Source organism: Procambarus clarkii, chromosome 41 (assembly GCF_040958095.1).
Source record: "Procambarus clarkii isolate CNS0578487 chromosome 41, FALCON_Pclarkii_2.0, whole genome shotgun sequence".
Taxonomy (NCBI): Eukaryota; Metazoa; Arthropoda; class Malacostraca; order Decapoda; family Cambaridae; genus Procambarus; species Procambarus clarkii.
Window position 1 is genome coordinate 20,387,463 of NC_091190.1, and position 17,669 is coordinate 20,405,131.

Sequence of the window (17,669 nt, forward strand, 5' to 3'; positions counted from 1 at the left end):
TTGAGGAGCCCCAAACCTGGTTAACACACTTTCCACCATGGCCTGGGTCATATCCTCTGCCGACTTAGAACGGAGTGCACTCACCACAGTGAACCGTGTGAGTGCATCCACTGCTACAAATATGTACCTCGCCCCTGAATGAGCTTGTGGTAGCGGCCCAATGAGATCTATGTGTACTCTCTCGAAGGGAGTACTCACATCCGGCCACCTACGCAAAGGTTCCGCCCCCAACCTATGTGCCTTGTACCTCAGACAACTGTCACAAGAGGCTACATAGACCTTGATATCTTTACCCATGGATGGCCAATAGAACCTTTGACGTGCCCTCTGCAACGTCTTGGACTCCCCTCCATGGCCTGCTGCTGGGATGTTATGACACAGATACATTGCAGTCCTCTGGAACTCCGGTGTCAAGACTGCCTGGTATACTGGTTCAGATCGTATACCCGAAACCCTACCAAGATGATACAACACCTCATCTTCAACCACAAACTCATCCACTGGGGCTGGAAGTGACTTCCTCAACTCCGCACGCTGACCCCTCAAAAACTTCCTTACCTCCCCCCACAGGTGGTGACCTTCCTGACTCCGTATCAACTCCCTCACATTCCACGACACATCTTCCTCCCCCCTTTCACTCACCACTGCTACATTGTGACACCTTGACAACGCGTCAGCGACCACATTGCTTTTCCCTGGTACATGTTCAAAGTTTGTAATGTTAAACTCTGAGAGCGAGGTAACCCACCGTGCCAGCCGCTGACAAGGCTCCTTGGACTCGAACACATACTTAAGGGGTTTGTGATCGCTTCTGAGCCAAATTTCATGTCCAAGATGTACCGATTCCGTTGTAATATGAATGTGATCGCTAGCGCTTCCCTCTCAATCGTACTATAGTTCCTCTCTGCAGGACATAGTACTCGGGAACAAAATGCAATGGGACGCTCCCGTCCTCGCTCATCCACCTGAGCTACCACACCACCTATCGCTGCGCCAGAAGCATCCGCATACACCAGAAACGGTTTGCTAAAATCTGGGTGCGCCAAGATACTGCGAGAGCTGACAGCAGCCCTCAGTACCTGGAACGCCTGCTGTTGTTCCTTCCCCCACACGAACTCTGCAAGTCCACTGATCTGATGTAATGGTCTTGCAATTTTTGAAAAATCTTTAATAAATCGCCGATAATAGCTAACCAACCCCAGGAAAGATTTGCACTCTTTCTTGTTCTGTGGAACTGGGAACTCTTGAATATCCCTGGTTTTATCTGGCAATGGACTGATACCCATCCGGCCCACTGTATGACCCAGGAATGTTACCGATTCTCCAAAAAAAAACTGCATTTTTCGAAATTCACTTTGAGGTTGTGTGACCTCAGCCTTAGCATGAGTTTCCTCAAATTATGCATGTGCTCCTCTAATGACTTTCACAACACGATTACGTCATCGAGGTACAGCAACGCTGTGGGACCTATCAACCCCGATAATACACTCATCATTAGCCTACTGAACACAGCAGGTGCTGACTTCAACCCGAAAGGAAGTCGTTTATATTGCCAGAGCTCGTTGTTGCACGCACTAAACGCTGTGATTTCCTTCGACTCTTCCTCCAGCGGTATCTGGTGATACCCACTGAGTAGGTCTAATGTGGTAAAATATTGTGTACCCTTCAAGTGTGTCAATGTGTCCTGTATGTTTGGTAATGGGTTTGCTTCGTCTTTCGTCAGCTTGTTTATTCTGCGGAAATCTACGCATAACCTCACTCCCCCATTCTTTTTCCTGACTACCACGAGAGGGCTGTGCCACGGTGAACTGGATGGTTCAATGATATCATGCTCCCTTAGCTGGCTTATCTCCTCTTTCACCTCCCTCTGGTGTGCCACTGGTATGCTATATGCTCTCGTATATACTGGATGTGCGCCCTCTACGTCAATCCTATGTGCTCCTTGAGTAATGCACCCTGGAGGTTCCCCTCTCAACGCAAAAACATCCGGGAACTCCCTGACTAAGCCCCTTAAGGCTTCCTTAACCTCCCTTTCCATGGACATCCTATCCACTATTCCCATTAATTTATCCATTCTATCCTCATCGCCCTCACTCTGACTTACTGACATGGCTGCAATAATCTCCTCCACAGGGTGCGCCCACGCTACCTGTGCATGCTTACTCAAGGTGACTGGCCACCGAGAGGGATTAAAAACCCTCAACCGAATTACCCCTTCATTTATGTCTTCAATAGTCTCCATTATCACCAACCCTGCTGGATTATCCAATGGCTCAATTTGCACAACGTCTACTCCCTTGGCTTTACATGCCATTTTAATCACTAAGGATGCTTCTCCCGGAATGGTGACATCCTTGGCTACCGTGACTGCCCACTGTATATTCTGGTCCCCAGCCGAGTTACCACAGTTACCCCTCACTACTGCTACTCCTTCTCTACTCCTCACCTTGTTAACGTCTACCGCTTGACCCCCACATACCAATTTATTCCCCCTTGCGCTGAACGCTAAGGTACATGAGTATTTTTCAAGGAAATCAATTCCCAAGATAATGTTGGTATGTTTCAGCCCTATATCCTGTATTACTACAAAACTATGTTTAAACCATTTATCTTCTAGCTGGAAATCCACAGTTGTCTCTCCCAACACCCGCAACGCATTATCCCCCACCGCCGTTAATCTCCTGTTGTTCGGTATCAGCCTGACGTCTGATCCTAACACGCTACGACTCATGATGGACACGGAAGCACCGGTGTCCACCAAGGCTGTATAGATAGTGCCCTTTAACCGTAAATGCACCTTTATGGGATGACCCGACCCGACGGTACACAACCACTGTCCGCCACCCCCTACTGTACACACTGGGTAATTAGGCGGAACAAAAAGCTTACACTGCCAGGCCAAGTGACTACCGTCACCACACAGCTTACACACTTTTGTCTGCTTAGGTCGGTCTGGCTCGTGTTTACCTGCAGTGTACCCCGTTCCCCGGGGATACCCTCTACCGGTACCCTGGTTCTGGTGGTACATTCCTGTTGCTCCCTGAGTAGGCGTGTATCGTGGTGGAGCAGGAGTGAACCTGCCTCCACGTGCCCCTTGATTATAGCCTCCTCGCTGCCCACGAGTACCCTGATGGGGTCCCCACGACACCCCACTCGTATTGTGTCCCTGGAACACCCTTGGCTCTGTAACGGTTCTATTGTTACGTAAAGTATGGTGACAAATAAACACAGACACTAAGATACTATATATATATTTGGTCGAATATACAGAAGTACACAGGTGATACGTTGGTGTGAGTTGAGCGCACTGAGCGTTGGTACAGTATCTCGCAAGTGTCTGCTCTAGACCACACTTGAAAGTAGACTAGTTAGTGTTTGCTATTCTTGCTGCTTATATTGCTCGGGCAACACCTTACCGTGTTGCCCGGGCAACGCCTCACCTCATTCATCTCCAAAGGTTGACAGGAATATTAACACTATATTTGGAGCGAGTATATTATTGGGATAATCTACTCGCTACAGAACTCCCCCTCCCAGGGGATGAAAGGAAAAATACTTGATCAAGGAACTTAGCTGGTCGGTGAATTGTACGCCCTGCTCGCGTTACATAACCATCAAAGTTAACTTCCTCCTCTTCGCTGATGTCATCTAACTGGGGTCGTAGGGTGGGAGGTCGCACAGGATCGTCCGTCGTCGTAGGATCAGGTTGTGGTGCAGCTGGTAACTGGGGTTGTAACATGGGAGGTCGTACAGGATCGTCCGTTGTCGTAGGTGGCGGTGCTGCTGGTAACTGTGGTCGAAAAGTGAACTGCGTAGTCGGCGGATGTGTCTCTGGAGGGATGTCTGGGGCAGCGTCACAGTGTGCTGGTTTAAGGCGATCGATGGAGATGTTTACCCGCTGTCCTCGGCGTTCAATGGTGAAGAACTTCGGTGTTCGAGAAACCACTTTAAATGGTCCTTCGTAAGGTGACTGTAGAGGGCGTCGAACAGCGTCGACTCTTACAAACACGTGTTCAGTTGTGTGGAGCTCATGAGGCACATATGTAGCACGAGTTGTCGGTTGGCGTGGTGGTGTAGGCCGAATGTTTGTCATGGCCGCCCGTAATTTCTGGACAAAAGTGGGGTCTGGGGGTGTGATAAGTGGCGTTGGGGTTAAGAATTCGCCCGGAAGCCGCAGGCTAGATCCGTATACCAAGTCTGCTGCCGAGAATCCACTGCCCTCCTTCGTGGCCGAACGGAAGCCAAGCAAGACTAATGGAAGGTTGTCGATCCAATCATCAGGGCGTGCTTGAGCTCTTAGGGCAGCTTTTAGTTGTCTATGAAAGCGTTCTACCATTCCGTTCGACTCAGGGTGGTATGCTGTGGTTCGGTTATGTGTGGTGCCGAGGAATTCCATAAGTTCCTTCCATAGATATGATTCGAACTGTCGTCCTTGGTCGGTGATGATGACAGAGGGGCTGCCAAAACGGGCGACCCATCCAGAGAGGAAAGCCTGGACCACTGACTCAGCTGAGATGTTGATTAATGGGATTGCTTCCGGCCATCTGGAGAATCGATCGATGCAGGTGAGTAGATAAGAATATCCTCTTGCCGACGGTAATGGTCCAACGATGTCTACATGCACCACCTCGAAACGGTCAGAAGGTAACGGAAACTGTTGAAGAGGGCTCTTTGTGTGACGATGTGTTTTCGCTCGCTGGCACTGGAGACATGAGCGAGTCCATCGTCGAACATCGGCATTGATTCCTGGCCATACAACACGCTCCGTTAGTAGTTTCTGGGAAGCACGTACTCCTGGGTGTGCTAGGGAGTGAAATACTGAGAACGTTTTCCAGCGAAACTGGGCAGGAATGTAGGGCCTAAGTGCTCCCGTCCGTGAGGTGTCACAGATTATACTTCCGCCACCTTCCATGGGAATCTCGATGAACCGGAGAGCTGTGTCAGATGTTCGTAATCGCTGCAGATCAGGGTCTTCCCGTTGGGCCTTACTGATTACACAATAGTCCACCTGAGCTGGGTTTGTCACGACGTGGTTTATGGTGGGTCGAGACAGTGCATCGGCTATGACATTATTAGTTCCTTTGACATGACGGATATCCGAGGTAAATTGGGAAATAAATCCCAGGTGGTTGGCTACTCGAGGAGAGTGAGCATCACCCTTGGCCGCCAGCGCATAAGTGAGAGGTTTGTGATCTGTGAGGATGTGGAAGTTCCGCCCCTCGAGAAAGTGCCGGAAATGTTGTATGGCTGAGTAGATGGCGAGCAGTTCCCTATCAAAAGTACTGTACTTCTCTTCAGTGGGTGACAGGCGCGCTGAAAAGAATGCAATTGGGCGCCATTCTCCTTCAATGAGCTGTTGTAGTACAGCACCAATTGCTGTGTTTGAAGCGTCGGTAGAGAGATTGGTGGGAGCATCAGACACTGGGTGTGCGAGTAAGGTGAATTCCGCCAGCTTGTTTTTTATGTCGGTGAATGCTGTCTCTGCCTGGGGAGTCCACTCCAACGGAAGACGGGACGTGAGTTTCCGACCATGTAAGAGGTCGTATAAGTGTCGCAAGATGTCCGAACAATGTGGGATGAATCGATGATAAAAATTCACTATACCAAGAAATTCTTGCAACTTCTTTGGAGTAGATGGGCGCGGGAATTCCTTGATTGCCTCGATTTTTTTCTCTAGTGGTTGGACCCCTGCTGCTGACACACGGTGTCCCAAGAAATCCAGCTCTGGAACATGGAAAATACACTTCTCGGAGTTGAGCTGCAAGCCGAAGTTGCGCAGACGGGTGAGAAGGAGTCGGAGGTGTAGCAGATGTTCTGTTGGTGATGTACTGGCCACCAGCAGATCGTCAATGTAGGCGTAGCAAAAAGGAAGGTCCATAACTACTTGGTCGATGAAGCGTTGGAATGTCTGGGCTGCATTCCGTAGACCAAAAGGCATCCGGACGAATTCAAACAGTCCAAAAGGTGTTGTGATCGCTGTTTTCGGAATGTCTGCCGGTTCCACAGGGATCTGGTGAAATGCCCGCACAAGGTCAATTCTCGAAAAAACGGTTGCGTTGCTCAGTCCCTGTGAGAAATCCTGGATGTGTGGTATTGGGTAGCGATCCGGCAGAGTGCGAACGTTGAGAGCCCTGTAGTCTCCGCAAGGGCGCCATTCCCCTGGGGCTGTTTTCGGGACCATATGGAGAGGTGAAGCCCATGGACTGTTCGAAGGGCGGATTATTCCCGCCTCCTGTAGCTTATTGAATTCAGCACGTGCTACCGCCAGTCGTTCCGGTGCCAGGCGGCGTGGTCTGGCGAAGGTAGGTGCTCCCGTTGTAGTAATGTGATGCGTAATCGTATGTTGCACCTCTGGTCGAGGGCTGGCGGGTTGGGTCACATCTTTGAATTCATCCAGGAGTGTTTGAAGTTCCGTAGATGCGACTGGGGTGACGATGTTAACTTGTGGTGAGGTACTAGGAGAGGCTCGAAGTACTGCACCTGCGGGATCCACCATAAGTCGATGGTGTTGCAGGAAATCCCATCCAAGAATGGGTTGTTCCACATCCGCTATGAGGAAAGTCCACGTAAAGCGACCCAGAGAGGCGAACTCGAGAACCAGGGCGCGGGTCCCATATGTACGGACGGACGTACCATTGGCGGCTCGTAAGTCCAAACCAGGAGTACGGGTTGGTTTGACCAGTGGGGAGGCAACACACTAGCTGCTGCACCTGTGTCAACGAGGAAACGGCGTTTGGTTATGACGTCAGATATGTAGAGCAGTGTAGTGTTTGAAATGGCGGGGTCACTGGCCGTTAACAGTCCCCGCCGAAGTAGTTTCCCGACCAGGAACAAGGAGCCCTACAGTTGCGGGCTTGGTGTCCGAACTTCTGGTGGTAAGAACAAAGCTCTCCACGACGTTCTCGCTGTCGCCTAGAGACTGATACTGGATTCGCATGGTACGTCTTCCCTGGGTGGAAAAAACGCCGGTTCTGGAGGACGTAGAGTTGTTGGGTGTCTGTAGTCTGCTGTGTATCACTGAGGTGGGACAGCGTAGCGTTATCAGACGTCGTATGAAGCCGGTCTGCCAGTGTGGCCAGCTGGGCTAATGGGGTGTCGTCAGCCATACTGAATAGGGCCGGTTGAATGTGTTTTGGACAGAGTTGTATCCACAGTGATCTCACAATCTCGCTGGGGGCTGGACCAGTTGCAGTATGCATCACATACTGAATATGCCGCAGAAGCTGGGCTGGTGTTTTGTCTACTAACCTTTTGTCAGTGAGGAGTTGGTCCCTTTGTTGAATGCGGCGTTTCATTGCTGCCTGTAGAAGAGCGGCCTTCAATGCAGTGTACGTCCTGGTGTCCGGTGATGGCGCAGTGATGACAGCGGAGGCAGTGTGCATAGCCTCCGAGGTAAGTGTTGACAGGGTACACGCATATCGGGCTTTCTCAGTCGAAATTTCGTGAAGGTCGAAAATAGCCTCCATCTGCATGAACCAAAATTCTGACTCATCTGCATTGTATGCTGGAAACCTGGTAGATAAATCCATGACGAAGATCTAGTTTGTGACTAGGTGTTCTTTTTCACTCACTGGGTCACCAATGTAACGGTTCTATTGTTACGTAAAGTATGGTGACAAATAAACACAGACACTAAGATACTATATATATATTTGGTCGAATATACAGAAGTACACAGGTGATACGTTGGTGTGAGTTGAGCGCACTGAGCGTTGGTACAGTATCTCGCAAGTGTCTGCTCTAGACCACACTTGAAAGTAGACTAGTTAGTGTTTGCTATTCTTGCTGCTTATATTGCTCGGGCAACACCTCACCGTGTTGCCCGGGCAACGCCTCACCTCATTCATCTCCAAAGGTTGACAGGAATATTAACACTATATTTGGAGCGAGTATATTATTGGGATAATCTACTCGCTACAGCTTCCAGCCCTTATTATTGTTACGTCGAGGAGCACCTCGCCCCTTGCCCTTGGAATGTGTGACCCCCGCCGCGGGTCCATCCTCCACTGGCTGAGCTACTGGGGCCCAGAGCTGAGCCTTTCTCTCTTGCGTGTCTGCAAGATTTGCCCGTTCCTTAGGGGACACTTCCTTGAAAATGTCATCCTGTCAGTTTATGTGTCGGGTTTTTCTCCGCCCAAAACACTGCATGTTTCACCGCTTCCTTAAAAGACTTAGCTTCCCTGCAGTGTAACGCACTTTCCCGCGGTAATGCACCGATAAAAACACTCCGTTGCATAGAATCTCTGACTACCCCCGTGAACTGCGTTTCCGTCCGCTCAATCACATCACCCAAGAGTCTTATTCTATGGCCAAACGCCCTTAATTGTTCCCCTGATTCTCGTTTAAGTGCAGCTAACTGAGCCTTTAGTTCTACTGCATCGTGCTGCACATCGTAATGATCTATCAGTTCCTGCTTAAACTCGCTATAACTATTTATTTCTCTAATTTCCGCCGAGTTGAGCAGGGTCTTTGCTTCCCCTTTCACCTTGGAATATGCCAATGCAATCTTTGCCTGATCCGACCATGACCCCACACTAGTCGCCTTCTCTAGAGGAAAGAAAAATGTTCTAATATCCGTCAGTAACTGACCTTTCAAATCCCGTTTGGCGCCCCAAAACGTGGGTATGTCTCCATATACCTTAGGTCCTGCATTAGTCGTCTCATGCGTGCTCAACACATTTTTCAACCACTGTGCAACCTTCCCAATTGTCTCTGACGCTGCCGCCTGCGCCGTAAGCAACGCCGCCGTGTTATCCCCACTCTCACCCTGACCGACATTACTCGTGGCCTGGCCACTGGCGCCCCTATTACTACCCGTACCCGTCATGGCTACTCGCCCTTTATGTGCTCGTGTATGAACCAGCTTGACGCTTTGCCGTACAGTAACCTTACTTGGCCTTATTCCCTTAATCTCACTAGAATCATTTATAATTTTAAGCCACCATTAACAACGTCACTTATCAGTTCCCCACACTACTGTTTCCACCCCTTAGGGGACTTTTCCCTGCCGCACAACGTGGCCACTCCACTTGGCCACACACCTTGGCCCCACACCCCACTATGGCCACTAACTGGCCCACACACCTTCCCTTCCTCACCCCAATATCCACCGTCCTGAACACAACCCGACGTCTACCAATTCCCGAACATTCCCTCACCAACTAAACCAGTAACACACTTCCTTCCTTCATCTCTCACAGTGTTCCAAAACCTGTTTGCGCTGCCACCAAATATGTCGTGACACTGAACCCCGGTTCATTCCGAACACAGCGATTACACAACACATAACACCTTGCCTCAGCAACCGTTACTACCACCTATACTCCTACACACACCAGACCCTTGAGGCGTACCACTAGGTTTGTACTGGAACACAATGAATGAACATATGGAAGGTATTTAAAGGCCGTCGGGTTTTGTCATTTAATTACAAAGAATAGACTCTGACAAATAATAACATATTAACATACTCTATTAGGTCAATACGCTTCCAATACCCATAGACCACTTGACCTCCGCGATCACCACCCACACTCGTAACTTCCGCCTAAGTCCCTAATACGGAATGATTACTACAACGCTCCACACCCGGTTAGTCTTTCATTCAATACTCACATACTGCAGACTTAACTTCGTCACTAAGATCACATCAGGTTCTCGCATAGCTGTCTGCTACACTTCGCTGCTGCCACAAACGGAGACCTCGGAGGACTTGCCAGTTCAACTCCCACAATCAGACTGACTCCAGTCAGCCATCTACCTCAACCATTTCACCCCGCTTCTCAAGGAAGGTATAATCCGATTAACCTTATCCCTAGAGCGGTAATCTTGTTCCTAGAAGCCTGACGAAGAATAATTCCTCTTTCCCGGAATTATTAATTTGGCTAAACAGCTTCGGTCTTAATCCATTGACCTTTCTTAGATATGTGATCCATAGTCTGTCTACTTAACATGTACTTCCAATCATCATTCGTTAAGTGTTGTAGTAATGATCCTCTAGCTAATAATTCCTACTAACTTGTGGATTACAACACGAGGTATTCCAAATTTAATGCAACTAAGGCTTCGTTAAAATAAAAAAAAGTAATAGTTTAATTATATATATAAAAAAAACGTTTTTTAATATAAAAATCTAAGGATATGTGATGAATCCGTCCCCAGGCCAGGTCTACCAGAACGACGTCTTCCCCGTCACGCACAACTACTACTCTGACGAGTGTCTCAACCAGGCTGCTGGCGGCTCCGGCGCTGGGATTGACTTCTACCAGATGCACACCTACGACTGGCAAGGCGCCTGGATCACAGGCGACCCCTTCACTGTGAGTCTGTGTTCAGCCTGGCTGGTGTTCTTCCTTTGGTTAAACAGCAACCTGTTGCACAGTGGTCTACGTCCTCGGCTCACAACCATTAGACCGCGGTTTAATCCCATGCAGGACAGAAACGGTTGAACATGTTTTCTTTCAATTGATGCCTCTGTTCACCTATAACAGTAAATAGGTACTCAACAGTCAAATGCTATCCGTGTGCAGAGTAAGGGGAAAATATGCAAATTCATTATTTTTGTTTTACAGTATATAATATTTGATGGTAATATATTTTTGACTCATTTTATTAACTTAGGATACAGTATTTTCCACAGAAATAAGATCAATGAAAGTTTATTGCAATTATATTTCAATTATAAATTTTAAACTTTTATAACCATTATTTTTAATTCTTCTTAATAATTGCTAACCCACAATAATGCATGTGTAAAAATAACTATTAATAAGTATTTATGTGAATTGTGTAATTTCAGTAAGAATTCATAAATTTGAGGTTGACACGCTAGCTGCTTTATTATGACGCAATAAGGAACGTATATATCAACCCGTCCTCGACTCAGGTCCATTACATTCAGCGGTCAACCCCACAGACGTATTCATAAATTTTAACATGCTGTTCATTCAAAACGGGAATTTTCGCAAGTATAAATTAATATTATAATAGCATATTGTGTATACATAGGCATAGGATAGGTTAGGTTAGGTGTTTAGGTTCTGTTGGCGATTATTTGTATTTGTAGTACGCGGGTGAAGCATTTATAGCGTTGTGATTCAAACAAAATTCGTCAGTGAAGCACATGTTCCGGATATGTTCGAACGTCAGCAGTTGTGAGTCGTGTGTAAATCGTTTTTCATTCATAAACAGGGGGTTTGGCGGGTGCATGGAATCACTTTTGGGTCTTTGTTTGGAGGACGGGCTGTATATATCACTGGTGCTTCGTCTCTGGTTGCAGGTGTTGCCTTCTGACTACAACCTCGAGAAGCAGATATTGATTGGCGAGTTTTCGTCCGCCTGTTCTGCCGGCACCCCGCTGGAAGACCTTTTGGATTACGCCTACACTGAAGGCTATATTGTAAGTGGGTACTTACCTATCACCGACTACCGGGAAGTGCTCTTTATGTCTCGCCTTCTAGTGTGTTAGTTTAGCTCATTTATTATGCGCCTTGTACCCATCCTTTGAGTGGTAGGGGAACATTTAACGGAGCCTACCCATTCCCATACTCTGAGTGGTAGTGTAAATATTATAGAAGTACATTATTGGCTCAGGAACTGAACCCCAATATTCATTTAGTAAACGTAGTTAAAACATGGATGATGAGTTAATTGCAAAGTTTGTTAACATTCACATCAGCAGTCCAATAACAGTTTTGGTTAGTTTTGCTTAATTCACACGAAGGTTAGTCATATAATTGGGGTTCACTTCATAATTTCCATATCTTTCTCTAAAACTTTATAAATACAAAATGTTTGTTTCATATTCAATTTTTTTAAACAAAATGTATCATTTTGCATGATTTACATTTACCCTTCTAAGCTAAGCTCACCTCTAGAATTATTTAATTATTTGTTCTGAATTCTCCATCTCTTTGTGTTCATAAGAACGATTTATTTAATTGTCCTGAAAAATTGCACATAGTATAGTATTCCGGTCAAAAATATTGAGCAGCCTAAGCGTTAGAACTATTGAGCAGCCTAATGGTTAATACAATTATTGAGTAGCGAGGGAACTACTGAGCCGCTTAGATGTTAGTGAAATTACTGAGCAACTTAATTGCTAATGAAATTATTGAACAGCTTAAGGGTTAATAAAACTAATAAGCAGCCCAATGGTTAATACAACAATAAAACTTTTTCATATTTTCCCCGTAAGGGTTCTGCCCACATGAAGTGAAGTGTTATGAAGTATATTTGCTAGTTGGTCAGTAAGCTGTTGTGACGGCCCTAATAACCCTCCAACAGTTAATAAGCTTTAAGCCCAACACTGAACACTGAGGTTCTGCTAAGTGTATAAATGATGTAGATTGGTTATTATGTCATTTACAGGGTACTTGGACCTGGCATTATGCAGCTACTGGTGACTGCAGTGAGACTCGAGAACACCAGCTGGAGGGACTCCAATACATGTCTGACCGGACTGATCACGGCGTGATAGATTTTATAGTGGAATAGTTGAATATCTCCTGGTCTACATCTTAGGCTGTTGCCTGACTTCTGCACTCTAACACTAGTATTCTAAAAGATTGCTTGCCTAAGTTGAACACTCATTCTTGTAATGCATTCAGCTATGATGAAATTAATGTGAATTTTGTCCAATATTTTATAGCTAGGCCTTTTGTAAAACGTTTAAATTAAATAGGAAATTTTTTTGTGTATTATCTTGTGACAAGCGCAAACAGCTATGCCAGTAAAATGTCAACCCGCCAATTGGATTTTCGATATCTTTGAAATGTTCAATTAACATTTAAGATAAATACAAATTTTAACACTTCTTTCCGTGTGTTTTATTTTTCTCTACTCGTCATTGTTCCAAGTAAGGATCTCTTAACCTAATGTCCCTTCAATCCTTAGTATACCTTTTTCGAGATTTATTTTTAAAGGTTTTAAGGACCAAACACTGTCATTATACATTTTTTCTGTCGTTTGCCCTCATGTATTTCCATGGTTATTAAGATCCTTCATATGATGGTTATCTTGAGATGATTTCGGGGCTTAGTGTCCCCGCGGCCCGGTCCTCGACCAGGCCTCCTTTTTATTACACATCCTCCAGGAATTAGCCCGTAGCAGCTGTCTAACTCCCAGGTACCTATTTACAACTACGTAACAGGGGCATCAGGGTGAGAGAAACATTTTGCCCAATTGTCTCCGCCTCCACCGGGGATCGAACCCGGAACCTCAGGACTACGAATCCTAAGCGTTGTCTACTCAGCTGTCAGGTGCCCCTGATATATATATTTATAAATTAGTTTTAATAAAATAAAACTAAGTAAAAGCATTATATATGTTGATTTGACAAAAGAGGATGGTAGCCGAGGCTACCATCCTCTTTTGTCCGGTCGTGTTGGTCGAGTGGTTAAGGGATCCTATACATCAGATGCATTGCTTCTGACAGTATGGGTTCGAGACACTTCTGGGGTGTGAGTTTTCAGCTAAATATAATATATATATATATATATATATATATATATATATATATATATATATATATATATATATATATATATATTATATATATATATATATATATATATATATATATATATATATATATATATATATATATATAACTTATATACACATAAGAATTGTTACTGGGTATGTTTTCCAAAAACTGATAGGTTCAAGGCGGTGTTCCCTACTCCACTTCAATTGTTCTCACATTGATAAAGCAGCGACGCTTAGGGCACCATTGTCAAGGACATATGTGGGAATATTTCTCATGCAATCAAGACAGACAAGCCGACGTGTCTCAGTAAATCTTTTTGAGGTGATTCGGTTCAAGGCGTGTGAACAGGAGTAAATGCCGAAATACCTTACGCATCACAGGAAGACAAGGAACACCTTAAAAGGAAACACAGTTTTACGAATTTGAGAAAACAATTCCTTATTTATATTTTTAATTTGGGCTTAAGGATTTTTAACCTCTGGAGGGTTATTAAGATGACCGCCATAGCTTACTGACCAACTAAGAATTATACTTTAGTTTTGAACATAATTCAGGATTAAAGTAAACTCAGTATATAAACACTAATACTGCAGATGTTGAGAGAGTGATAGCAGCCAGAAGTGCGATGCTTCCCTAGGTTTACCGAAGATAGGGGAAAGCGAGAGCTGTTATATACTTTTAACAGTGATAAGCCAAAAGTGAAAATACCCTCAACTTTTCTTTCCTCAAAATGTACTATCCCCTCGATTCGATGTGTTATATAATTTAGGTTTTGTGTAGAGGATTAATCTTTTGCTTTAAGCTTAGTTAAGGAACAAAATGTCTGCTTCCATACTAGTTTTGCTATTAGATTAAATATAAAAAAACCAGCTGAGTAATAAATCCAGATTGAGCCTGGTTCAATTAATATTCGCCGAGATGTTTTTATGAATCTCAATGGATAATCAGTGGTCCGCAGCCTAAACAGGTGTATGTCACAGCGACCAAACTTTTGACACCTCTGTAGACCTAAAACTATTTTCGACAGTAATAATTTACCACACTCAGTCCCCTATATAAATCAATAAGATTAGGCTAGAAATTCTAGCACCCAATGAATCTCGCGGGAACATGAAGTCATCATGAAACTTCCATACCTGCAAATTTACCATGACCAAGGTCCAAATTTATCTGGCGTTTAAAGTCTGCTAAGAAAACCTTAGATTGGTCTTAACAAGACAACAATGTTTAATCAAAGTTTTTCTGCACTAGGATTCTAGTGATTCACCTGATGAAATATTACATGCAGTGTTGCTTTAGTTTTGTTTGGGCTGCTTCCTCTTTCTCGCTCCTGCCTTTAAGCAGTCTTAGAAACGTTTTTGAGGAAACCAGCACCAGCAAAATTGAAAACTTGCAAATCTGTAAGTGAACATATAACAGAGAACTTTAAACCGTGAAACGTATAGGTTGGGATAATCCATTCAAGATTGGTCGTAGTAACATTGAATTAATTATGTCCAGCATCCTTAGGTTTCCCATAATCTAATGAATTAACATTAAAATTTAAGTGCTGTGCTTCGTTACGTCTTAATTACTGGGACCGACTAAAGAGCCTAAATCTGTACTCCCTTGAGCGCAGGCGGGAGAGATATATAATAATTTACACGTGGAAAATAATTGAGGGGCTGGTCCCAAACCTGCACACAGAAATAACACCACATGAGACCAGAAGACATGGCAGGATGTGCAGAATACCCCCGTTGAAAAGCAGAGGTGCAACAGGTACTCTGAGAGAGAACTCTATCAACATCAGAGGCCCGAGACTGTTCAACACGCTTCCACTACACATAAGGGGCATAACTGGCAAACCCCTCAGTGTTCAAGAGAGAACTGGATAAGCACCTCCAAAGGATACCTGATCAACCAGGCTGTGACTCATACGTCAGGCTGCGAGCAGCCGCGTCTAACAGCCTGGTTGATCAGTCCAGCAACCAGGAGGCCTGGTCGACGACCGGGCCGCGGGGACACTAAGCCCCGGAAGCACCTCAAGGTAGCCTCAAGGTACGTCTTACAAGGGCTATAGCACTGTAACATAACATGCTTAATATGAGTAGACATTACTGCTCACCCATGAATTTTTAATTGATTCTGTGCTTAGCTATCCCTCAAGAAGGAAAAATAAAATTTAGCGAGGTTAGAAACTTAGTTATACTATTAGTCTAAAATGACTACTGCACCACAGTGCAAATTTAAGCCATATTTTCATTCTGCTTAAGTGCAGACAATTCCTCATTTGAGTTTGAGGTGATCATGATGCTTCAGTGATGAGTTAGTGTCTAGTAACTATAGTTTCAAGTCACGGTGACCCTAGACAGTGACCTCATTGTGGTTTCGAAGTCTCCTTGATCTTGAGTGACGTAATGATTAATACTTTATATTCTTTAATTAATTTATAACAATGTCAGATTACAACTGATACAGTAGTTTCTTCTACCTAATAGCAGATCATAGTCATCTGTTCTTAAGAATATTTTCTGAGTCTGTAGAACAATTCAGGGACTAAGTAATTCACCCATTACTAGTCATAGCGACACTAATCATTGATTTTGCTGTAGATTTTAGAGATTTCTTGATTTTAGATGACTTAATAATTTCATATTTTCAACATTTAATTTATGTTCCCATAAAGACTTAGTGTCACATCTGTTTCACAGATATGGGACATCCGTTATGTACATACTAACATACTAGCTTACTAAAATGTAAGTAATGAATATAACTTCAGGAAAGGGAATAGGTGCATCAGTACTTAACCATGAACTGTGCAACCCGTAGTTTCTCCTCCCTGAGTTTTGTTGGAAATTTCCAACACTTAATTACTAACATTCAGTACATTAAGAAACTATTCTTGTACTGTGTAATATATTTTACTAACACTGCTAACTATAGAGTAGTGAAATTAATATAATTTAGAGTTTGGACTGTTAGTCGTCAAGATGCAAAGTTTCCTTTCCCTTATCTCCCCACATTAATTTCCATGAATACATGTAGAATCACAATCGACTTGAGAATGGTCCAGGACGGACCGAAACGTCGTCGTCCCTTCACCTTCTAGTGTGTGGTCAACACACTTTAGCCACGTTATTGTGACTCATCGCCTGCGTGTAGAATCATATGTTCTCAAATAGATTTTACATGTGAATCGTCTTTCAGCTGGAGTACAAGCTTCAGAGAGACGATAACTTCTACAACGATCACGTGTTCCCAGAGTAGCCTACTGAAACAAGTTTACGGCGACGAGTTTACGAGTATCGGAGACGCATGCTGCTATTCCTACTAACAGCTAAGCTGTCTTACCCTTTTTGTAGATAGCCTGTAGTAGTATTCATTGATTTATTAATATCATATTCCTGCATATTAATTATATATGTGATTTGTGAATTGATGCGCATTAGCATCTCATTATTTTATTAAGTGAAGTGCACTAACTTCTCTTTACCACTTAACCCCTCAAAGTGTGTGGAGAGATTTGGCTCTATAGCTTACAGTAAAGGCAATGTGATGTAGTCATTGCGCGAATTCGCCTTGGCTATAGACACATCTGGCAGGTTAGTGAGGCTGAGCCACTACCAGAATACTCAGATTGTAAACTCTGTGATAAACCTTTAATACATTCACTAGAACACTATATTGTTGAATGTGAAGCCGTAAAGGACTTTAGACCTCCTGGCCTCTTGTACCACCAACTGTGTAACTATTTTATTGACTCAGGTGTTCTGGATGACATCCTAACAGTTTATCCAAAATTTGCTTGTCCATTTTAAAGAATGAAAAACAATTTTTATTTATATTACTTCTAAGCTGCATCAGTTATGAACCCATCCCTGCCCTTGTGTGGCAGTGGACAATAGAAAGTTGTTTTCACATATCCATACATTAAAACATTGATTGTAACCATGATATATATGTACTTCTGCCTACAGTTTAGACCTATTGTCTTATGTATGACCCTCTGTCCTGCGTGACAGTGAATACCAGCATTATCCTCACTCTAATAAGACTTAATCAAAATCCTCGGATTAGGCAAAATTGTAATTAATTTTGTCAATAAAGATGTTAATAATAATAAGTAAATTACAGTTCATTTATTATATTATTAATAAATTTCAGTTACACTCTATATAAGAGATCCATAGGCACT

The 17,669-nt window shown here is 44.2% G+C and overlaps 1 protein-coding gene across 1 annotated transcript in view; it reads left to right on the forward strand.

Moving 5' to 3' along the window:
• LOC123761223 (mannan endo-1,4-beta-mannosidase-like) overlaps nucleotides 1-12,817 on the forward strand; it is a 76,470-nt gene extending 63,653 nt beyond the window's left edge. Inside the window, exons 2-4 of the mRNA XM_069339458.1 lie at nucleotides 10,162-10,319; nucleotides 11,279-11,398; nucleotides 12,370-12,817. Coding sequence (XP_069195559.1) covers nucleotides 10,269-10,319; nucleotides 11,279-11,398; nucleotides 12,370-12,495 — 297 coding nt within the window. The 5' untranslated portion in view covers nucleotides 10,162-10,268 and the 3' untranslated portion in view covers nucleotides 12,496-12,817. The remainder of the gene's footprint in view (nucleotides 1-10,161; nucleotides 10,320-11,278; nucleotides 11,399-12,369) is intronic.
• The last annotated feature ends 4,852 nt before the right edge of the window (nucleotides 12,818-17,669 follow it).